Source organism: Mustela lutreola, chromosome X (assembly GCF_030435805.1).
Source record: "Mustela lutreola isolate mMusLut2 chromosome X, mMusLut2.pri, whole genome shotgun sequence".
In the NCBI taxonomy this organism is placed as follows: Eukaryota; Metazoa; Chordata; class Mammalia; order Carnivora; family Mustelidae; genus Mustela; species Mustela lutreola.
The window spans coordinates 90,807,574-90,832,019 of NC_081308.1; the positions used below are offsets into that span (position 1 = coordinate 90,807,574).

A 24,446-nucleotide genomic window follows, 5' to 3' on the forward strand; every position below is an offset into this window, starting at 1 on the left:
TTCTCTGAGTATCTTCCCCTTACTTCTTCACAGTGTATGCTGGATTGGTGGAAGCACCTGAGAAACCACCTAAACGACCCTCTGAAGTCAATGTTAACCCACTATATGTGTCTCCTGCATGTAAAAAACCACTAATCCACATGTATGAGAAGGAATTCACTTCTGAGATTTATTGCGGTTCTTTGTGGGGTAAGTTTTGTTTCTTAAAACTGAGTTGTTTTTAAAAGAATATATTTTTTATCAATGCAGCAAACTTGTGAAAAATCATAGATGTAAAACACTTATTACCACATCATTATAAAACAAATAAAAATATACATTTAAAGTAGCTAATATGTTCCTTTTTTTTTTTTTACTGATTTATTTTCACTCAGGGCAGTTTGGTGTTTGAATTTGCACTTCCTTCCCTTTTTACTGTTTTTCTTTTTAACTTGAATAAAACATAAAATTGGACTAGGTTATGATTATTTAAAAATTTGAGCTTAGTGGGATGTCTGGGTGGCTCAGTTGTTAGGCATCTGCCTTCAGCTTGGGTCCTGATCCCAGAAGCCTGAGATCAAGCCCCACATTGGGCTCACTGCTTAGTGGGAAGCCTGCTTCTCCCTCTCCCATTCCCCCTGCTTGTGTTCCCTCTCTTGCTATCTCTCTCCCTCTGTCAAATAAAGAAATAAATCTTTAAAAAAACTGAGTTTAGTATTTTTACTTTCAGATGGTGTGTAGCATTTAATAACTAATGAGGTATTACAGGACATATTTCTGTATGTTCTTGTTTTTTAAATAATTTTGTGGATTTGTAGAGAAAGTTCTTTCAATAATGTCTCTTTTGTAATGTTTCAAGTTCTTATCTAAACTCTAGTTAGTTAACATATAGTGTCATATTAGTTTCAGGAAGAGAATTTAGTGATTCATCACTTATATATAACACCCAGTGCTCATTACAACAATTGCCCTCCTTAATGCCCATCACCCATTTAACCCAGCCCCCTACCACCTTCTGTTAAGCAACCTTCAGTTTGTTCTCTTTTATGGTTTGCCTCTCTCTCTTTCTTTTTCATCCCCTTATGTTCATATGGTTTTTTTTCCTTAAATTTCACAAATGAGTGAAATCATGTTTATCTTTCTCTGACTGAATTATTTCACTTAGCATAATACTCTCTAGCTCCAACTACATCATTGCAAATGGCAAGATTTCATTATTTTTGGTGGCTGAGTAATATTCCTGTGTGTGTGTGTGTGTGTGTGTGTGTGTGTGTGTGTGTGTGTGTTTATACCTCTTCTTCTTTATCCATTCCTTGGTCAATGGACACTTGGGCTATATCCATAATTTGGCTATTGATAATGCTGCTGTAAACATTGAGGTGTATGTAGCCCCTTGAATTAGTATGTTTATATTCTTTGGGTAAATACCTAGTAGTGCCATTTCTGGATTATAGGGTAGTTCTAGCTTTAACTTTTTATGGAACCTCCATACTATTTTCTAGAGTGGTTGTACCAGACTGCATTCCCACCAAAAGTAATAAGAGGGTTCCCCTTTCACCAAATCCTCACCGACATCTGTTATTTCCTGTGTTGTTAATTTTAGCCATTCTGACAGGTTTGAGGTGGTATCTTATTGTAGTTTGATTTGTATTTCCCTGATGATGAGTGACGTTGAGTATCTTTTCATGTGTCTATTAGCTATCTGTACGACCTTTGATAATGTCTTAACTTTGATAGATTTTTTTTCATTCCTTTACTCTAGAAGAATTATAACCATATTAGTAGGGCTCTGACAATATTTTTCCTCAAGCCAGTGTGAATCATAAATGAAACAGAATAAATAAATGGGAGGGAAGAAATTCAAAGTAAATGCCAACCTCTGACTTGCAATTTCATAGATTTTGCTTACTGCATGTTTGAACAGAAGACAGAATTTTAAATTAAAAATAGAGCAGTGTAGCAAACATTATAGCTATATGATTGAATAACTTAGAAAAAAATATGTTACTATCAAAGTTACTGTATTGTGTCAGATAACAAGAAAGCAGAGTTTACCGCATTATCATTTCAGTCCATCAACTACCCAGAGATCTAATTAATGTCTAATAATTCATTTTTATAACTCATGGTTTTGTATTTTGAAAAATAAAAAAATTGCAGTCAAAATGGACTGTATTTTCCCCTCCCTCTATGATTCCTCTTTGAGAGTAAATGCAATTCCTAAATCTGCAACAAGTCTTTATTTAGAGAGCTGGTAAAGGACAGAATAGAAAAATGAAAGCAGAAACACTTGTCTTTTTTCCTTATATCTTTGAAATACAAATAGTCTCCAAGTAAAAGGAAAACACTGAAGTGCTCTCCATTATATTACTTGGCTACATTTTTCCTATGTCTCAGGTTATGGGGAAAACTCCCACAGTGGTTTGAAGTATATTATAATTTATCTTAATCTTCTATTTCAGCCCTTTCATTCAATCTTTTTAACGGTGTTTATATTTGAATGAATAGAGCCAGCAGACAAAGATCAGAATGTAGGAATTTAGATACATAAAAGTAGGAATTACTTTCACAGGCAGGTACTTTGCAATGTAAGTTTTTTAATATATGCATGAACAGACTCACCCAATTTAAAAATAATTTTCATATAAGTACTGTAAAAGCATTAAGCCCTTAGTTATAATTAAGAATGAGGAATCAACCGAATTGAATTCTTCATATTCACTAGACATCCTTTATGTTTAATGGTAATTTTCAAAAAGGCTGACTGATTTTTATAAAGTTTAGGATTCCGCTAAAGGGTGGTGAGATATTTATAAAGTTCTCCCTTTGAGATGCCTCGCCAGGCACCAGCCAGTAGAAATATTGCCAGAAGTTATTGTCTTCTACATTTTAATGTATTTCAGAGAAATTTGTTTTATTGGTAGAGTTCATTGTTACACAGTATGAGGTTAACATTAGCCTAAAGTGATATGTCATTTTTGCATAGACCAGCACACTGTAATTGCAAAAGTGCTAATATAAATTCAATTATAAAAATATAATCTGAACTAATATAGCACCTTCTTTTTATATGCAAACAGGAGTGAATTTGCTGTTGGGAACCCGATCTAATCTGTATCTGATGGACAGAAGTGGAAAGGCAGACATCATTAAACTGATAAAGCGAAGACCATTCCGTCAGATTCAAGTTGTAGAGCCACTCAATTTGCTGATTACCATCTCCGGTTTGTTTAAGAACTAAAATTAGCTAAGTAATTATGTAGATTAATTAGGTTCCAAACTAGGCTAAAGACTTTCTTAGGTAAAAGTATTCATAGGAAAGCACTTTAAATATAACCTTAAATTGGGACACCAAACTTCCCTACTTATGTTTTCTTATCTATTTATAGTTTATTTTTTTATTATGTTCAGTTAACCACTGTATAGTACATCATTAGTTTTTGAGGTAGTGTTAAAAGATTCTTAAGTTACCCATAACACCCAGTGCTCATTGTAACACGTGCCCTCTTTAATACCCATAACCCTACTACCCCTTCCCTCAACACCCTCCCCCTCTGAAACCCTCAGTTTTTTTCCTGGGGTCCATAGTCTCTCATGGTTCATCTCCTTCTCTGATTTTTCCCCCTTCAGATTTCCCTCCTTTCCCCTATGGTCTTCCGCACTAATGCTTATATTCCACATATGAGTGAAACCATATGATAATTGTCTTACTTTGCTTAACTTACTTCACTTAGCATAACCCCCTCCAGTTCCACCCATGTCGATACAAACGGTGGGTATTCATCCATTCCGATGACTGAGTAATATTCCATTGTATATCCAAACCACATCTTCTTTACCCATTCATCTGTTGAAAGATACCTCGGCTCCTTCCACAATTTGGCTGTTGTGGCCATTGCTGCTATGCACATTGGGTGCATGTGCCCCTTCTTTTCACTACATTTGTATCTTTGGAGTAAATACATTGTAGTACAATTGCTGGGTCATTCTATTTACAGTTTAAACTAACTTCTCACACTCCTTTGGTGTCTGGATATTTGATTGTGATGCACCTCACCTAGGTTATTTGATAAGAGAAAAAAACAAGTCATTTACATCTTTCAGGTCTTTTCTGAGTATCCACTTGCAATTTTACAACTCACAATTTCACCCACCCATGTGCAGATGACCACATCCATCATATACTTTCTTGTAATGTGTTAGAAACAACAAAGAACAAAGTAGACAATAATTGGACAAAAATGAAACTCTGTTGTCCCTGACAACACCATATCATGAGTATCTACAGACAGGATTAGTAATGAGAATGGATACCCTTCCTCCCACATAGTAATTGAACTTCTTAGTTTTGGTCAGCCAGAACCCGAATCTCTGAATACGAGAGAGCAAATAAACAGATGTTAGTAATAATTGTCATTAGTAAACATTACCTGGTATTAGAAAACATTAGTACTGAAGTCAACTATAGGCAAAAGACAACTGACAAGAGGATAGAAAAGTTAAAAAAAGGTTTAACTGTAGAAAAAAATGATGCTAATTTAAAGTTATTTATATGTGTTTGTGTGTTTCCTGTCTATACCTAATAGCTATATGGCACATTAATTAATGATTACGTATATACCTAAAAATTATTAACTTTGCTTTAAGTTTTGGTTAGGGGAGAAAATCCTGTATAGATTTGCTAAAGCTTCATGATTTTTTATCATGTTTCATTTTATTCATTTATAATTGTTTGAGGTACACAGATGTAATATTTAGATTTTGAAAACATCTAGGTGGCTTAGAGACTGCACATCTGGATAAGATCTCTTTAATTTTTATCCAGCTTTCTCTAACCCAAATGTGCCCTTTTTAATGCTTAAATTTTTGTCAAATGTAGATTATTTTTGCATCAAATAATACTGAGAACATCAGTGTAGAAAGATACCTAATAGTTTAGAGTGTAAATTTATTCTACCACTTAAGATTAGAATGGAAATACACATAGATGTCTGAATTCTAATTTTGCTTTAAAAATGTCATGTAAAAACATATATAAAATTAATCACATAAGTAATAATCTTATTGTTAGGCCTAGAAATTTTGTAACAATAAACTGTAAAAAATGAATACAAAGTCACTAAATATGAAAACAAGTGTGTAATTCAATGGCTTGTTTTTCCTGAAGGAATTGTAAGAATTTGCTGGGGTTTACAATTACGAAATTAGCAACAAAGATAAATGTGATTGAGAAAAAAATAATAAAGCTTTTATTTTTTAAGTGTGATGGAATGAAAGAGCACAAAGAGACCCTTCCCACTAGCCCTGTATTCCTAGCAGTCAATAAATCAGACGTCCGTCTCATACATACGCACTACCAATAACAGCTTCTGGGTCTCCGAATCCCAGAGGGATCATGACTTAGATAAAAGTCAAAGTATAAATGAATGGATGGTAATTCTGTTGCTGTACCATGGCAGTCTTATCCTGTCCCAAAGAAGTATTTTACTTCTCTTCAGACAGGCACATAAGTAGCTGATAGGTATTTTGACTATCTCTTGGAAGTGAGAGGCTTAGAAAGACTTTGCTATCATATTTAAAAACTCTGAAGGGAAAAACCTAGTAGTGTAGTTTTTTCTAAAAGTGCGTTCTACTTTAATGAGAATATTTAGTTAAAGGCCAAATACATTTATTGTTTTGTTTTTCTAATATATGAAAAAAATAGACTGAATAAAAACACTCCATCTTATTTAGGCCATAAGAACAGACTTAGGGTGTATCATTTGACCTGGCTGAGGAACAAGATTTTGAATGATGATCCAGAAAGTAAAAGAAGACAAGAGGAAATGCTAAAGACAGAGGAAGCCTGTAAAGCTATTGATAAGTTGACAGGATGTGAACACTTCAGTGTCCGTAAGTCCCATTTTATGTTTACTATAGCTATATAAAGTTTGCTTTCTTTCAGTTAGTGAAGTACATTATTGTGAGAGGCAAAGTAGATAATGAAAATAATTTGCAACTTCCTATACAAAAATGAGTGAATTTCACTGAAACAATTTCTAGGTCCCCCATGCCACCATCATAGTTGTTGAGAAAATATCGTTTAACTTAAAAAGCTATTGAAGTTTGGTTTACTTTCTCATCTTTCTCCCCTTCCCAGTCACTCTCATTGTCCAGATAAATTGATACTTCTTTCTTGCTTTATATAACTCCAACCATATAAATGTTCTTGATGCATCTTCAATAACCTGCAAGGAGATTCATATGATATTATCTTTCCTTGGAACAGTTGTAAAATAGAATTACATAATCATTCCACTTCCTTAAATTGGAAAATTTATCTTAATAGTGACCAGGAAGCTTTGCAATGAATCTGAAAGAAAATTCTTCTGTGGTCTACTGGCTCTTGCTCCCACTGTCAATATTTATGGGTATAATTGCTATGTATTTTCTGTCTAATTAGTGTTTTTTCTTATGTTCTGTTTACAACCATTCACTATAAAATGAAGTCATAGCTCCATGGTCTCAGAAACTGTCTCTCATTTGTCAACAACTAGAAAGTGGTATTATCCCATTCTATTCTGTTTCTGAAGCAAATCCCCTCTATTATCAGCCTGTGTTTTCTTTCTTCTTTCCTTTTCATTAATTATCCCTTCAGACAGAGCCACTGGCATAGGTAAGAGATAGTTGGAATCATATAATATGAGTTTTAGCAGGTTATTGTTATTCTGACTGATCATTTCTCTTTTGCATATAAGGGCTTTTCCAGAATAGATTTCTGCATCTGTGTATATAAGTAGTCATACACCATTAAAAGGAGAAACGAGGGGCGCCTGGGTGGCTCAGTGGGTTAAGCCGCTGCCTTCGGCTCAGGTCATGATCTCAGAGTCCTGGGATCGAGTCCCGCATCGGGCTCTCTGCTCAGCGGAGAGCCTGCTTCCCTCTCTCTCTGCCTGCCTCTCCATCTACTTGTGATTTCTCTCTGTCAAATAAATAAATAAAATCTTTAAAAAAAAAAGGAGAAACGAGAACCCAAACAAACCAGGAATTAAGTACACTACTTTCGTCTAGTTTTATGTATCACTGCTCTCCTCCAAATCATATGTATTTGGTAGCCAAAGATGAAAGAGTTCCCCAGATGTTAAACAAGGAGTTTATGGGGGGCGCCTGGGTGTCTCAGTGGGTTGAGCCGCTGCTTTCGGCTCGGGTCATGGTCTCGTGGTCCTGGAATCGAGTCCCGCATCGGGCTCTCTGCTCAGCGGGGAGCCTGCTTCCCTCTCTTTCTCTCTGCCTGCCTCTCTGCCTGCTTGTGATCTCTCTCTGTCAAATAAATAAATAAAATCTTTAAAAAAAAAAAAAAACAAGGAGCTTATGTAGCAGAACTGCCTGTATCTTATTAACTTGTAAATTCTTTTAATTCAGTAAGAGTTTACAAAAATGAATTACAATAATACCTTACAAATCTGTGTTCTTGCTAAGGAGATGGACTAGTTAAGATGTGTTTTCCTGGCTGTCCCCATTCTAGCCCTCCCCACCTCTTATAACAACCAGAAACTTTTGTCTACTGGCAGGTGAAACAATAGCATCTTCATACAGTAAGACAGCCATGTACTCATACTTGCATCGAGTTTTCATAGCCTTTCAAGATCCATAAAAGAATTGATTGACACCAATTACTGCCATGTATTAAAATTATAGGAAATGTTAGTTTAACAGAAAATTTCTTTGCTTGTTGGTGGTTAATTTATCATGCTTCTTTGACCGGCTTGGTGACAGTGTAAAAGAGAAAGATAAAATAACTAGAATCAGAGAGAGAGAATATGAATAAGAGAAGGGGGATAGAAAGAGAAGCCTTATATTTGGTCTCTGATGAAATCTGACTAGAAAGGACAGAAGCAATGTTTCTGCCAAGGAAGAAGGCTTTTGGTACAAAATATAAATCTAGCAAGTAGGCCAACATATTCCATAGGAATCAGAAAGTCTATATGAGAGAAAGCATATACTTCTTATTCTTTTTTTCTCTTTTCTTTTTAACAAACACCTGCATTGGAATAATTTATATATCAAAAATGTACCCATTTAGAAATGTACAATCAATGGTTTTTAGTATGTTTATGGAGTTGTGTAAACCATTATCATAATCCCATATTCATTATCCCCAAAAGAACCCCCATAGCCATTAGCAATCACTTCACATTCCACCCTTCTTAATATTCACCTTATTCTCCTCACAGTCCTAAATAACCACTGATCTACTTTCCTTGGCTCCATTTTTTTTCTTTTCTGGACAGTTTACTTAAATGGAATCATATATGGTCTTTGTGATAGACGTCTGTCACTTAGTATAACGTTTTCAAGGTTCATGCATGCTATAGCCTGTATCAGTACTTGCTTTTTACTGCTGAATAGTATTGCATTGCATAGATACACCTTTTGTTTATGCAATTTTTATATATCCATTGTTTATATATATTTCCTTTCTCTTGGATAGTACTGCCACACTGTTTTTCAAAGTGGCTGTGCTATTTTCCATTGCCATAAGTATGGAGACTCCCATTTACTCTTCATCGTTGCCAACATTTGTAGATGTCTGTCTTTTGATTCTAGGTATCTAAGTGAGTGTGAAGTGGCATCTTATTGTAGTATTGATTTATATTTCCCTGATAGCTAATGTTGTCAACTATGTATATATGCATGTATGTGTCTTCTACCTATCTATCTATCTATCTATCATATTTTTGGTATTGAGTTGTAAGCATTCTATATATTCTGGATCCTAGGAGCTTATCAGATATATGATTTTCAGATATTTTCTCCCATTTCATAGGTTGTCTTTTCATTTTCTTGACAGTGTCGTTTGATACCCCCAAATTTTAGTTTGGATGAAACCCAATTTATATTTTTTTTCCTCTTGCTGCTTATGCTTTTCATGTCAAATATAAAAATCCATTGCCATGAATATCTATCCCTATATATGCCATGAATATCTACCCCTATGTATGCTTCTCAGAGTTTTATAGTTTTAGATCTTTGACCCGTAGGTCTTTGACCCTTCTGAATTAGTTGCCGTATATGGTGTGAGGTGAGAGGTCCAACTTATTCTTTTGTATGTGAATATTCAGTTGTCCCAGTGCCATTTGTTGAAAAGAGTATTCTTTCCCAACTGAATGATCAGGATACCCACTGACCATAAATGTATGGGTTTATTTGCAAACTCCCAGTTTTAGTCTCTTGATCTATGTATTTATCTTTATCTCAGGACAACACTCTTGATTGCTCTAGCTTTTAGTAAATTTTGAATTTGGGAAGTATGAGTCATCCAACTTTGTTTTTCTTTTTTCACAATTATTTTGGCTATTTGGGGCCTCTTCCAATTCCATGTGGATTTTAGGATCCACATTTCCCTTTCTGCATAAGAGGCCATTGGATTTTAATAGCAATTTCATTGAATCCATAAATCATTTCGGGTAATACTCTCCCATTTTTGAAATACTGACATTTTTCTTATTTTATTTATTTAGTGACTTAAAGCAAAAGTGATTTATTTTTTTCTCCCAAGTCTTTGAGCTGACCAGGGCTCAGCTGAATTTTTTAAATATAGTTGATACCTAATGTTACATTAGTTTCAGGTGTAAAACATAGTGCTTCAAATTCTGTGTTTTATGCTGTGTTCATCACAAATGTAGTTAACATCTGTCGCCATACAACATTATTATAATATCATTTATCATATTCCCTATGTTGTACCTTTCATTTCCATGATTTATTCTTTCCCTAACTGGAGACTTATATCTCCCACTCCCCTTCACCCATTTTGCCCATCCTCCACATGCTTTCCTTCTGGTAACTATTAGTTTGATCTCTGAATTTATAGGTCTGATTCTTTTGTTTGTTTATTCATTTTGCTTTTTAGATTACACATGAAGTCATAAGTATAAGTCTTTCTCAGTGTAACTTATTTCACTTAGCAGAATACCCACTAGGTGGGGCACCAGGGTGACTCAGTTGGTTAAAGCCTTTGCCTTCAGCTCAGGTCATAATCCCAGGGTCCTGGGATGGAGCCCAGCATCAGGCTCTCTGCTTAGCAGGAAGCCTGCTTCCTCCTCTCTCTGCCTTCCTCTCTGCCTACTTGTGGTCTCTGTCAAATAAATAAATAAAATCTTAAAAAAAAAACCAATACCCTCTAGGTTCATCCATGTATTGGCCTCTTAACAATGTTAAGTCTACCCATCCATTAACAGAGGAAATCTTTCCATTAATTTAAGTCTTCTTTAATTCCCTTCAACAACGTTCTATGGTTTTCAGTGTATAGAGTGCTCTTAAAGGCTAATACATACACTTCATAAGACTAGATAGTCTTGTCACCTTTTGGGGGGCATCAAATTGAAAGTAAATAGCTTTTCTAAAAATATATGATCTGCACTCTTATTTTGTAGTTATGATATTTTTCATTACTAACACAAATACTACAGTGTTCTTGTTAACTCTGTGGCATTGTTACTTCTCTGTATTTTATCATTGTAGTTCAGCATGAAGAAACAACATATATTGCAATTGCTTTGAAATCATCAATTCACCTTTATGCTTGGGCACCAAAGTCCTTCGATGAAAGCACTGCTATTAAAGTAAGTGGTCTCCTCCTTCTTTGGATCATATGGTTTTCTTTTGAGAAATTGTAAACAGAGCAATATTTTGAAATATAGTAGCAAAAATGTATACCATTCTTCTACAGTTAATGTAATGTAACTATACCATGTCAATAATTATCATTTAACCCTTTATTAGATAATTCACAGGCACCACAGCAAGGGAGAATGTGAGGGAAATCCTTGATCCCTCCCCTTAAAGGACCTCCCTACCAGCTTCTCACTCCCAATTCCCGTAGTCAACGTGAAGACCTTCTCTTCTAGAGCCCCAAACACAGCCTTTTGGTGCCATCCCAATGACTTGAAGCTAGAAAGTCCCTGTTCTCTCTTAGTGGGGGGTGGAGAGAAGATGGGAAGGTAAGGAAAGGTGTGGCAATGGTAGAAGGGGGATCCCCATTGGAAGAGGAATGAGGGAAGAGGAAGACTTTGCTCTAATTACCAGGGCTACAATAGATGGGGGTGGGGAGGAAAGGGAAGGGCGGGTCTATATTTCTTCCAAGCTGGAACTCTAAACACATTTCTCTCCAGAACTATTACAAGGAATGGTGGTTAGGCTTATTTGGATTACCAGTAATATTTCCACCTTTATTATGGTTTAACTGAACTTCTATGGATCAGCCTCTTAAGGTAACCAGTTGGTGTCCCTAACAGTTAAGTTGCTAATGACTTTTTAATCTCATCTCATAAGCTGGGGATTCTTTTTATCTTTATTATTTTTAATAATACTCCAGAATTCTATGTCAATAGGATTATTTTGTGTTTATTCCATAACAGTGAGGACTGATTAATGAACTGGGAGCATTATATAGAGTCCAGTAACCCCTAATCTGGAGTGTACATCAAAATAATTTGGAGCATTTGTTAAAAGTTTAGATGTCAGACCCAACCTCAGGCTGAATTAGTAGGTCTGGAGTGTGGCCTGGGAATCTATATTTTTAGCAAATGTTCCAGTTGGCTTTGAACTAGTTGGTCCATGGACAAGTTTTTACAAAGCACTGATTAAGGACACGTCACGATAGACTCCAGCAAGGTATTTGTGATATATTTTTGTATCTTAGATCAAGGTCTGCTTACATGCTATATTTTGCAGCCAAAACATCACATGTATGCAATAAAGATGGACTAATTTTTATGACTACCCCTCTATGTCTATTTGTACAATAAATATGTTCATTTGTAAATAGCACAGACTATAATATACACAATCTGTGTCTGACACAAATTATATCTCTGATCTGATCTCCCTAAATTGGGCCTTGGATCAGCTCTCCGTATTTGGATATGGGTTTGTTCTTGGCTGTCTGCTGATTGGTCAGAGCTGCCTGATATGGAGCTGGAAAATATAGAAGATAAGTACCAACAGTCTGTCTAGATTGATATACAGTTTCTGGTCTAAGTCCTCCTTCCAGTTCTTGAATCTCACCTCATGGCTACAATATGGTGAATCCTGGGATGTCCAGTCCTCTACAGTGACCTGAACTTGGCAATGAATCCTGTTTGGCTTTTTGTTTCTTTGGACTAGGAACCATAGGAGCCTAGAGTACATCCAGTCTATGGTAGGTTAACATGTCTGGCCTTTTTCATTCCCTACCAAGTATGCATTGATCAATCAGCAGACTCTGAAGGAGACTACATGTCCTATGAAGCCTATATACGAATACTGGCAAAAATACAGGCAGCTGATCCAGCGAACCGGTTTAAGAGACCAGATGAGCTCCTTCATTTGCTGAAGCTCAAGGCAAGGAATTTAAAGACAACAAACAGAGTGATGAGCCATACAAGGTTCTTATGATCATTGGAGATCTGGCCTCTGAAGGGAAACTCAAAATTTAGGACCTGAATATAATTATGTTCTTTTTTTTAAGACTGTATTTATTTATTTGACAGAGAGAGACACAACAAGAGAGGGAACACAAGCAGGGGGAGTGGGAGAGGGAGAAGCAGGCTCCCCACTGAGCAAGGAGCCTGATGTGGGCCTCAATCCCAGGATCCTGGGATCATGACCTGAGCCAAAGGCAGATGCTTAACAACTGAGCCACCCAAGGACCCTATAGAACCTGAATATAATTATGTTCTTGTGGTAGTAACAGAACTAAGAAAAAGTTATAATACATAGTCTAAATATATTGTGTAATTTAAAGAATCAACCAGGGTTTTATAAACCTGTTAAACAAAAGAGCAGGGGGAAGTTTTGCCTTAGTCAGAGTGTCATTTTTGGCCTTTTGGCCATATTTGGTTTTATATCTACAGGTGTTTCCAACAGCTGGTCATAAGCCAGTGACAGTTGACCTGGCTATTGGTACTGAAAAAAGACTAAAGATTTTCTTCAGCTCAGCAGATGGATATCACATCATTGATGCAGAATCTGAGGTTATGTCTGATGTGACTCTGCCAAATAACGTAAGATTCCTAGAAATTATTGTACACCATGATTTGAGTTTTTCCTATTGTCAAAACTCTTAAAGGTTTAAAAGTATGATTATTAACATCTGTACTGTAACTGAAACCTAAAAGGTAAGTATAGAGTGTCAGAAAGTAGCAAGGGATAAGCAGAAATGACTGATGGTTTCTTAGTCCACACGGCTGAGTCTATTCTTCAGATAGATTTTGTTTGTCTGGCACAGTTTTTTTGTTTGTTTTTAAATGAATTGAGTCTACACCTAAAAATCTGGACTTCCGTTGATGAAACAAAAGAGCTGATAACATCTGACTGTTATTACAATCTGGCCATTAACAACTGGAAATGATTCGTGCCTACCCCCTTTTATTTAATTTTTTTTTATGCCTGCCCTCTTTTGGATGGACTATATACTACCCATTGCGTATCCATTCACCTTTATATATTTATAATAACCAGTCTTAGATGAGTTGGTTTGCAATCTTTCAGTCTTTCTGCACCCTATAATACATAAACAGATTCTTTAAAAATTACACCAGTATTGTAGCATTATCATCCTCCTTCTTTATCCATATTGTAGAACTTTAACCATGATATATAGCAAATTATCATAAAGTGTTCTCTTATAGTATCAATTATGGTTAGACTTTCTGATCAAGGGATTCAGCATTTTAAAAGCTAACGCACTTCAGCTTTTAACTCTTAAATGATTATAAATAATAACTCTATGGCACAATATCTAAAATATGGATAATTATAAAAATAGTATATATATCATTTATATAGAGTTCAAACATAATACCCCATATACACATGCACCATACAAAATATAATTCTACTGTGTCTCAGATTTGATGGTAGCAATGATGTTTGTTTTATGGAAAATGATGTTTAAAAGAAAGGGCTGAACCAACAAACCCCTCTTCATCCTTTTTTAATTCCCCAGTTGGTTGACAACTAAAATTTCAGGAGTTTAGCATTATATAAAGTTAAGAAGAAAACTTTTAAGTACTTTAAATCACTGTAGTAATGTGATATTTTGCATAGCTTTCAGATTGTCTCATAAATCTCTAACAAATTCCATAGAGCAATTGTCAAACAATTAGTGGAAACATTAAAAAATTTTTGGTCATATTAACAATACAATTAACTCATAATTCAGTTGCCATCTATGAGCATATAGAAATCACCCTGTTTATAATGTAGAAAATGTTTAACTGAGCCCAGCCAAAGCCGCTTAGATATGAGTTCAGATTAATATTAATATAAATACTATAGTACTTTTCAGTTGGAGTGTTTCATAGCTTCCTGCATCTTGTTTTTTTAATGTAATGGCCAATAACCTTTGTTTTGAAGCTAGTTCCATATTAAACATTGCAATATCGGTCCAAGTTTATACTTATTTGAAACATCACTCAAGAAAATTACACTCTGTGTTCCACTTGATTACCAAGCAAGGAGAATTATTTCCTTTTGAAGCAATCAGTTCATTATCACAGAAGCAAGAATGAGAGGTTGGTTTTTTAAAAAAATATATTTTCTGACCTAATTAGGATTACTTAAATATATTCAAAAATAATATTTTTAGCTAAATGCCCTAGTGTCCTGACCCATTAAAAGAAAAAGAGCTCTAATAAAAGGGAGGGAAGTGTCTTCTGAAACAGAATGTACTAAAAATTATATTTTTCAAAGAGTGCCATATTACAAAACCTGTAATGTTATAAGGGAGCCAACCTATAATGCTACAAGGGAGCCATGTGTGCTAAAGAATATCTGGTTACTGCTGGAATCATCTGAGAAACAAGGAATTACCTCTGGGGCTTTCTGGATTTGCAGCAGTCCAGCTTTATTCTAAACAGATTCTTTTTGAGGCCATCTTTTTCTTGCAATTTCTTTTTCTCTCTTCCTTCGTCTCTTTTCTGATTCAATTGCTCATGCAAGTGCCCAGGGAACGTATTAAAATTGCTTTTTGCCTCTGGATCCCCATTTTAGTTTTAAGGATTGTTGTTGCTGAGACATGGCCTCAAGCACTTGGCCTGAGTACGCTGGGTTTGGCAAGTATAGTTTCTGACCTTTTTTTCTTGTAACTTGCTAATTTAGAGAAATAATAAAGGAATGTAATTGTTAATTTCTCAGGGAAATACTATTGATATGGCAATTTCTGTAGCTTAAGTAAATTTTGTCACATTGTTTTATACATCATAAAATTTACAAATTCTTATATATTTCTTAGTATTTAATATTATGTTACCTAATACAGCTCTGTATTTATATATTGAAGCCATTTAGTGATTTATAAATTAGATTAAAAAGCCTGCATTTTTGTGAAGGGAGAATGACTGTTATATTTTAAAGTTGCCCCTTATAAACATTTTAAGCTCAAGCTATTTTTTTTAAGATTTTATTTATTTATTTGACAGAGAGAGAGAAAGCACAAGTAGGCAGTCAGCAGGCAGAGGGAGAGGGAGAAGCAGGCTCCCGGCTGATCGGGGAGCCAGATGTGGGACTCGATCCTAGGATCCCGGGATCATGACCTGAGTGGAAGGCAGCCGCTTAACCAACTGAGCCATCCAGGCGCCCCAAGCTCAGGCTATTTTTAAGTTAATTTTCTATTTTTGATTTAAATGAATTGGGTAACCAATGCTTGTGTATTTGTTAGTTGGTTCGCATATTCATTGCTGAATTATTCATTAATGTGCTGAAATGAATCTGAAGTCCCACTCTGTAACAAGTAACGTTTCTTCTATCATTATACACATTTTGTTAAATTTCAACAAATTTTTCTCTGTTGGAAATGTATCTCTGTTTTATTCAAACAAAGTTTTCTCTTAAATATAAAGGACACTATTAATCAGTAATGCCTTAATGACCTAGGAAAAAGCTCTTTTCAAGTGTTGATAACATGTTATTTAATATTAATATAGAAGTTTCTTTTCCTCCCTGCACTTCAAAATCTTTTTTGGTCTTTATTGCTCAGCCAAGCTGCTTCAGTTAAAGTAGTAGTAATAAAATGTTGGACATACAAATCTTTATGAAACATAATTCCAGCCCCTGGAAATCATTATACCACAGAATATCATCATTTTACCTGATTCCTTGGGAATTGGCATGATGCTCACTTTCAATGCTGAAGCCCTTTCTATGGAAGCAAATGAACAACTCTTCAAGAAGATCCTTGAAGTATGGAAAGACATACCATCTTCAGTAGGTATGTACAAAAGTTTTTCTCTTTTATATGATCTCAGAGAAAGTTCTGTTTTCTGAAATATCATATTTTCTCAAGGTTAATTAATCAGCTTAATTTAGGATACTGTATACTTATGCCCTTAGTAAGGTGTGTATGTCCACCATATGTTTAACAAACTCACAAAGCTACCACAAAGAGATTAATTTTGACTGTCTTAGTTGTTCATGTGAAATAGTAATATAATTAAACTAGGGAAGGAATTCCTTTCCACAATAATTTGTAATTTTATTTTAACTCCCTTTGCTTACACATTTTATGCAGATATTGGAAATGCTCCTCACCCTGATCTTTGGGGTTTACCTTTATCTTAGGAGACTGCCAAATAATCATAAAAGAAGAGCAGAATATTTCTATTTCACATAGTAAATAGTGTTTTATTTAGAGAGTGATAATCCTGTGAAGAATCAAATACAAACTAAGTATGTGACATTTTGGTTGTCACTAGGATTTCATCATTCTTCATTTACAAAAGAGATAAATATGACTGTCTGGAATAGCTATTAGGTACTATCCAGATGGCAACATAAAGAAATAAAGAAAACTGCCTTTCATCTTCATCATGCCAGGACATTTTTTTTTTCTTCTTGATGAATGCAGGACTGCTGATCTGGAAAAGATGAATAACTTGAGACCTTGTGTATGTCTCTGAGGCTTGGTGACTATAAAGGTGATTCTAGACAAAGAGTAGAATGCATATGAAGAGTACAATTATTAGGGAGAGTAGAATGATTTGATGGAGGAAAAATGTTCCTGAAAAGAAGAGGGGATTAATGAAGCAAAAAAGAAAAAGGGGGAAAGAAAAGTAAAGGGAAGGAAAGAGAAATAGAGGGAAAGGCAGTTTGTTTCTTAAGGACCCAAAAGCTTCTGAAATCTTTATGAAATGGCTAAATGTGTTCCCCAGGCAGCTTTAAAGACCAGTTTGAAATGCTTTTTTTTTTTTTTAAAGATTTTATTTATTTATTTGACAGAGAGAAATCACAAGTAGATGGAGAGGCAGGCAGAGAGAGAGAGAGAGGGAAGCGGGCTCCCTGCTGAGCAGGGAGCCCGATGTGGGACTCTGACCCTGAGATCATGACCTGAGCCGAAGGCAGCGGCTTAACCCACTGAGCCACCCAGGCGCCCCTGAAATGCTTTTTAATGAACATTTTTTTCATTATGAGATGATGACACTTTACATTGCATCTGCAGAATCCTTTCTTTTTGCACTTACAGTGTTAACAATGTCCTGAAAACCTCCTCCAATTTCTTCAAACAGGGAAGAACTCCCAAGGGCTTAAAACCATTTTAAAATAAAAACCATTTTATTTTATATAAAATAAAAACCATTTTATATAAGCATATAATAAATGCTTATAACTGACAGAAAAAGAAACTGAAGATAACAAATCTTGTTCTAACCTTTACAGTGGTATTTTGTGATCAGTATGTTAATCAGAAATTGAAATAAAGAAATTCAGTTCAAATGGGAAACTGAGCAAACCTCTATGTTTATGCCACTAGACACTCATAGGAATCAAAGAGGTCTTAAAATGTCATCTGGTAAGCTCTTGTCCTTAGGCAGAACAATTTCTGACCTAAAACAAAAAGCTATTTTAAGTTGAAAGGATTTAAAACACATCTCTCTCTATGTAAATAAATTATAGCACTATAGGAATGTGATATTTTGGTTTGTGTATTAAGGATATTTTGAGAATATACTAAGGACTGTAGTATAACATTTATATTAAGGAAATCAATTCCCCTTTCTGTCTAAAAACAACTGCTTTGCTATTTAAAACTAACCTAGATCCAGATTTCCCCAATCTAAAATTTATATTTCTTGAGATATAATAGATATTTTCAATAATAAGATCATTGCTTTGTAATTTCAAACAAATATATAGAAGCATAGCAATCACAGCAGGTGTCACTAAGCATTCTCATTCCAAATCATTGGATCCCACTTCATAAGCAAGCTAACTCAGTCGCTAGGTTAAATGGCAAATTAATGTTTTTTAGAATTAAAGTAGAAATTATGTGTTGTCATATGAACAGTGTATTTGGACTCAGCAGGTATTAAATTTATAATTTTTTGGTCTGTGTGGTTGTTGACAAAATACCAATTTTAATGAACTATTCACATAGGTGATAAAAATAAGTGAAACCATATGTTAATTGACTTTCTTTGTTTGACTTACTTCACTCAGCATAATCTCCTCCAGTCCCATCCATGTTGATGCAAAATTTGGGGAAATGGGTGAGCCTGGTGATGAATATTAAGGAGGGCATGGATTGCATGGAGCACTGAGTGTTATATGCAAAAAAGGAACCACGGAACTCTACATCAAGAATGATGTACTGTGTGGTGACTAACATAACACAATAAAAAATATTGATATTATTTTAAATAGAAGATTGAATTTATTTATGGAAATTTACTTTCCTATGAGGTATAGGAAAAAAAATCAACTTAAAAGCTAAGCATTTAATGATAATACTGCTCCCTGTGTCAGAAAATACCTCACAGAATCAGCGGAGTATGTGGTTATTTACATAATTAGGTTTTCTACTTTAAGGCAATTGTCATTTTTTTTAATTGAAGCATAGTTGACATACAATGGCATATTAGTTTCAAATACACAACATGGTGATTTTATAATTCTATGCACTATTCAGTGCTCACCATGATAAGTGTAGTCACAATTGTCAACATCCATTTGTCATAATCTTTATTGTTACCACATAGGTGACACAAGGTCCAAAAGTTAAAACCTTAATAAAATTTCCTGAGTCAGACTCAGCCTAAACAGTATCAAATTAGGTTTAGTTATGCTTATAATGGGGTCATTCATTGACTTGAATTAGAGTTGCTAAAGTCATTATCTGAACAAGTCATTTTTAACAGTTTTAATTTTGAAGTTAGTAGGGTTTTTATGTATGTCACTTGAGCACAAATAAAAGCCCTTATGAAATGCTTTACCTCAACTAAACTGGAAAATAAATGGCTGTTAGTGGATTTTACTTTCTACACACAGGGTAAAATTAATGGTTATCTTTTCCTGTGGTGTTAGGGAATAGGAATATAAAAACACATTAATATCCAGTTATTCACTGTTGGTCACAATTTTAACAGTGGATAGCTTGCTTGAATACCACTGCTGAAAAGCATAATGGTGAAATGATTAACTGTAGAAGGAGGAAAATCAGAATGTGTTTACCTGCACTGTAATAATGAGCATCTTAATAATCAAATGTTGACTGTGGTTATAATTTGCTATTACTAATAGAAAAAATTGTATTTTTCTGATTTTTACATTTTTCCTGTAGCTGTTGAGTGTACACAGCGAACCACAGGATGGGGCCAAAGGGCCATTGAAGTCCGCTCTTTGCAGTCAAGAGTTCTGGAAAGTGAACTGAAGCGCAGGTCAATTAAGAAACTGAGATTTCTGTGTACCCGAGGTGATAAGGTATTGTTTATATCTTCCAGTTAAAGCAAAAATAAAGCAGGCAATGAAAATTAAGTAAGAAAATCCTTCTCCTAAAAAAAAAAGAAAGAAAATCCTTTTCCTTCTGGCCATAAATATATTTGTGGTATAATTCCCAAATTGGCAAACTATTGATAAAAACAAGTTTTCATTTTGCAGTAGAATATCCCATTTTACAGGAAATAAAAATAAATTGAAATTTGTCAATTATTTGTGTAATGTAATCAGTTTCAACAATCAATTCAGATAGTTTCAATGGAAAATATGCTTTGTATGAAATCATTACAGTCTCTACATACAATGAGAAATAATAGCATGAAAAAATAATGCTAATAAAACTAGGAAACATCCACATTTTGAAATGATTGCAGAGGATTCAAACTAACACCAAAACAAGCAAGGTAAAGCATTGTGCATGAAGAAAAGTACTCGTTTGCAGTATGAAGGAATATAATGGGAAGAACCAGTGTTCAAGGTCAGATAGACTTAGCATGCAGTCCCAACTCTGTCACCTAGCGAGGTGTAAGAACCTGGAAATTTGATTAATCTTCTTGAGTTATAGTTCCTTCATCTCCAAAATGAAAATATTAATAACTCCTCTGGTAATAATTTTGAAAATTAATGATAATGTATACATAGTGAGCGTCTCACAGATTGCCTGGCACATAAAATGTGTTAAGTCAAGGGTAGCTAGTGTTATCATTGCTATCATCATCAGTATCAAAACCCTTCCAAGTATATTCATTGTGGATGTGGAAAACCTTACTCCTGAAAAGAAGACCTCTGTTTGCTATTTATGTTCATGCTCTGTTTTAATTTTCTTTAAGGCACAGACCATATTCATAAGACATGTTCCTCTCTAAGCTGGTTAGTTTAACTCAATATCATTCTATTGATGTCAGCCCATTTCACTGAAATAGAAAATCTCTCACCAAGTAGGAAATTTCAGTGGCCTCTTAAATACCAGCAACAATGGTAAATAACATCAAATAATTTAATCATTTCCTTATACTAAAAGAAAAAGTAAAGCCAACTTGAGTTTTAAACCAAATGGAATCCTTAAACAAAACTAATCAAGAATGTCCGCAGATGAGTGCCACACCAAAACTTAATTTTATTTAAACCATATGAAGTACCATTCAATAGAATATGGTATGATTGTTTTTTTAATATATAATTTAGATTTCATACCAATTTAAAGTCTTGTTCTTTCAGTAAATCCTGTTCAGTAAACAGTATGGCTTAATATTTTAATTTGTTAATGTGGAATAATTTCTAATTATAGTTCTATCTGTCATGTATCAGGTTACAAGATATTAAATATTTACTGATGGTGTCTTTTTTTCTCTTTTTAAAGCTATTCTTTACCTCTACCCTGCGTAATCGCCACAGCCGGGTTTACTTCATGACCCTTGGAAAACTTGAAGAGCTCCAAAGCAATTATGGTGTTTAAAAGGTTCCAATGATATATTACATTTACAAACATCATAAATATACAATTTACATCTTAAAATTTCTGAGATTAAATAAACATTCAGTTTTATTGTTAGGGAAAAATTAAATCAGATACTTTACTTTTAATGTAGCACAAAATAGTTTTAATGAGAAATGCATCTTTATATATAAAATTAACTATAGCAAGCTCTATGTACTCCAATGGTGTACGATATCTTTTGCACAAACTTTGTAACTTTTGTTACTGTGAATTCAAATATTACTCTTTGGACAGTTTGGACAGTATCTACATTCAGATTTTTCTACATGGAGTAAAGAAACTTGTAATGACTTAGGTTCCAAATAGCTTTCAAAATAACTGGCCCTGAGTGAGGTTTTTCAGAAAAAAATAAAAATGACCACAAACAATATGCACATTTGTAAAGTCATATAAAGAACCAAAGTTTAGATTATTAAATGAAAATAATAAGGACTATGCTATAAACCAGACTAAGGCTAAACAACTTGCATGCCTGGAGAAAACTGCAGTGATAAACGGGAAAAGGCCACCCATTCTTACTGTTCTTTGTCAGTTAAACTCCCAGTCCATAACCAGTTGTGCTTTTTCATTACCATGTTAAGCTGGTTTCCTCCTGATAAGGAGGAAGGAACTCTTAGATGCTTGATTTTCCTCACAAGCCCTGAAGATGTGCAATCGCTGTTAAAAAAAACAAAAAAACAAAACCAACACCAAATAATAACCCTCGCAACCCTGAATACAGGACTGAATTCCTATACACATGTACTGTACAAAGAGTTTTTTAAAATACGTTAAAGTAGGTGTCAAATTCTAACCCCCAAAGACAGATTGGTTGATTTATCAAAATTTTTATTTGGCCAACAGTGGGACCATCAGACAATGTAGGATATTTTCCCCAACCTAGATTAAACCATATAAAAGTTTCCCCCAGTTATAAAGAAAAAGAACAAAATGTAACCACAAAAACCTTGGCTGCTAATACTTATGTTTTTCCTATTTCTATTTCTGTAAAATCAGAAATTAATCTAAAAGTGATAAATCTACATACTGAAACTTAATGTTTAGGTAAAGAAAGAAAAGAAATGAAAAGAAAAAAAAGAAGAAAGATTTTGAAAAAAAGTATAACTTTCGTCAAATTTAGAGTAGTGAAAACCATGCTAATCCATCACCCAATATGTTATAGATGCCATAGATAGGTGGTGACTGCTACCTGGTGAAAAGCATAATTTCTGCAATATCCATCCTCAATAGCATGGTTAGTTCTGGGGCAATAGAGAAGCAACAGAACTACCGCAAAGTATACCTCAGTATAATTCCTCTAGTTCTGCTTCATAAGTATGAAGGCAGGCTAGTGGGATAATAATTTTCAAACTACCTGATTAACCAAAATACAAAAGCAGCTGACTGTGTGTGATTTCAAGATAGCACATTATTTCTTGACACCTTGGTGCCAAGAATGACGATTTGGATTTTCCTAACAACTTATGTCAAGAGTGTAGTCTCTCAAATGAGAATTTAGGAGAACCTAAATCCATGAAAGAAAGAAATAAATGTGATTCACATTTCTGTTACTGTGACACAATAATGTGATCCTAAAACTGGCTTATCCTTGAGTGTTTACAACTCGAATGATTTTTTAAATGCAGTAGTTTAAAGAGAAAACAAACATTTATGTCAAATTATTTCCTTAGAAGTAGTATTCATTACTATAAATTTGTACACCAATAAGCCATGGGGAACTTTGTGCAAGTACCTCATTGCTGAGCAAATGGAGCTTGCTATGTTTGAATTTCAGAAAATTTTCTCATTTAAGTAGTGTGTAGAATCAAGTTTTTTAAGAATACATTTTTTTCTTCATAATATTTACTTAAAGTTAAGATTAAAAGATAAGTTTTATCTTAAAGTCATATTTTTAAGGCAGTAAGTCAGTAAACTATTTTAGGAAGCCAACTCCCATTGTGCTTTGTGGCTGTTATTCTAGTAAACAGAGACCAGTGTGAACTGAATCTACAGAGATGTCCCAAAGTAAACAAACAAGAAAAATTGCAGATGTGTAACTGAACTTTAAAGTATGGGGTGTTAATGAAGAAAGGAGGCTGGGCACATATCATGAAGGGAGATTGAAATCTGGAGTAGCTCAATAGAAAGGATTGAAAATATTTAAAGTGGTTCATGAGTAATGAATATTCCCAATTTTGCTGTTACTTTATCTGGATTTTTTATATTCTTTGCCAGCTGAAACAAGAAAGTGAAGAGATAATTAAATTTTATAGTCAGTGCACAATAATAGAAGAAATTACGTCTATACCTCACTTTGTAGATGAGTACATGGAAGCCCCAGCTCTTTACAGAAGCAATGAAGGGGGACTCCTGCCCAACCAATTCCCCAGCTGTATGATTGAAACATGAAAGTTCTAGCAAGTTGTGAGTAGCACTGAGACAGAACACAGTTTTATTTTAGTGTACTTTAGTTTTTACACTAATGCCCTTGTTCAGAATAAAAGGCACTGTTCAAAATATTTGAAAACTAGAAAATGATATATGAGAAGAGTTGACAAGAAAAGCTCTGAGTAATTAGGTCTGTTGAAGTAAGCTAAGAGCCCCAGAGGAAATAGTAAGAAAGGATAATCATTTAGATAGTAAAATAGGAAAAGCAGAAATTATACATGGGCACATACACACATGTACACATACATTCATACACACAAACCATTAGAATGCATAATCTTTAATATGTTTAGTGCTACCAGTATCTAGAGAAAATGACCACGAGGTATTTTCTGTGAAAACTACTTTAATTGAAACAGTATTCATAAAACTAGGAATAATGCCACATGCATTCAATGGGATCTTTTAAATATCTTCAATTCTTTTTAAAAAATGTACCTATTTAAATCAATTTGTATTCAGGCTGTGCTTTAACTTTAAAAATTATTGAAATAATCTTTGAGACTGTTAATTGTTTCATTAGAAAATCTGCAATGAACCGTTGTTCAACCTCAAAAATAAACATTTTTTTAAAATTATTGAATGATATCATTATTTGAAATACTTTTGTCAATGCATCAGAATTCGGATTTGTTCAGGGACTCTATATTTCTTTAAAGTATGTAATAAGGCACTGATTGGAGGATGTTAGGGGTTTTACTTGTTGTTCCATTAGGAATGCTGGCTAAGGAGGGCTATATTGATATGACTCAAATTTTTCTAGGTACAATTGTGGAATGAGAAACCAATTCATTTTCCTCAAAATGTGTGG

At 34.3% G+C, this 24,446-nt stretch overlaps 1 protein-coding gene across 1 annotated transcript in view; it reads left to right on the forward strand.

Annotated features, from left to right (window-relative positions):
• Nucleotides 1-24,213, forward strand: part of NRK (Nik related kinase) — a 135,417-nt gene extending 111,204 nt beyond the window's left edge. Inside the window, exons 21-29 of the mRNA XM_059158136.1 lie at nt 34-189; nt 3,060-3,203; nt 5,713-5,871; nt 10,483-10,587; nt 12,200-12,342; nt 12,855-13,004; nt 16,051-16,210; nt 19,556-19,695; nt 21,071-24,213. Of these exons, the coding sequence (XP_059014119.1) occupies nt 34-189; nt 3,060-3,203; nt 5,713-5,871; nt 10,483-10,587; nt 12,200-12,342; nt 12,855-13,004; nt 16,051-16,210; nt 19,556-19,695; nt 21,071-21,166 (1,253 nt within the window). The 3' untranslated portion in view covers nt 21,167-24,213. The remainder of the gene's footprint in view (nt 1-33; nt 190-3,059; nt 3,204-5,712; nt 5,872-10,482; nt 10,588-12,199; nt 12,343-12,854; nt 13,005-16,050; nt 16,211-19,555; nt 19,696-21,070) is intronic.
• Nucleotides 24,214-24,446: the final 233 nt, after the last annotated feature.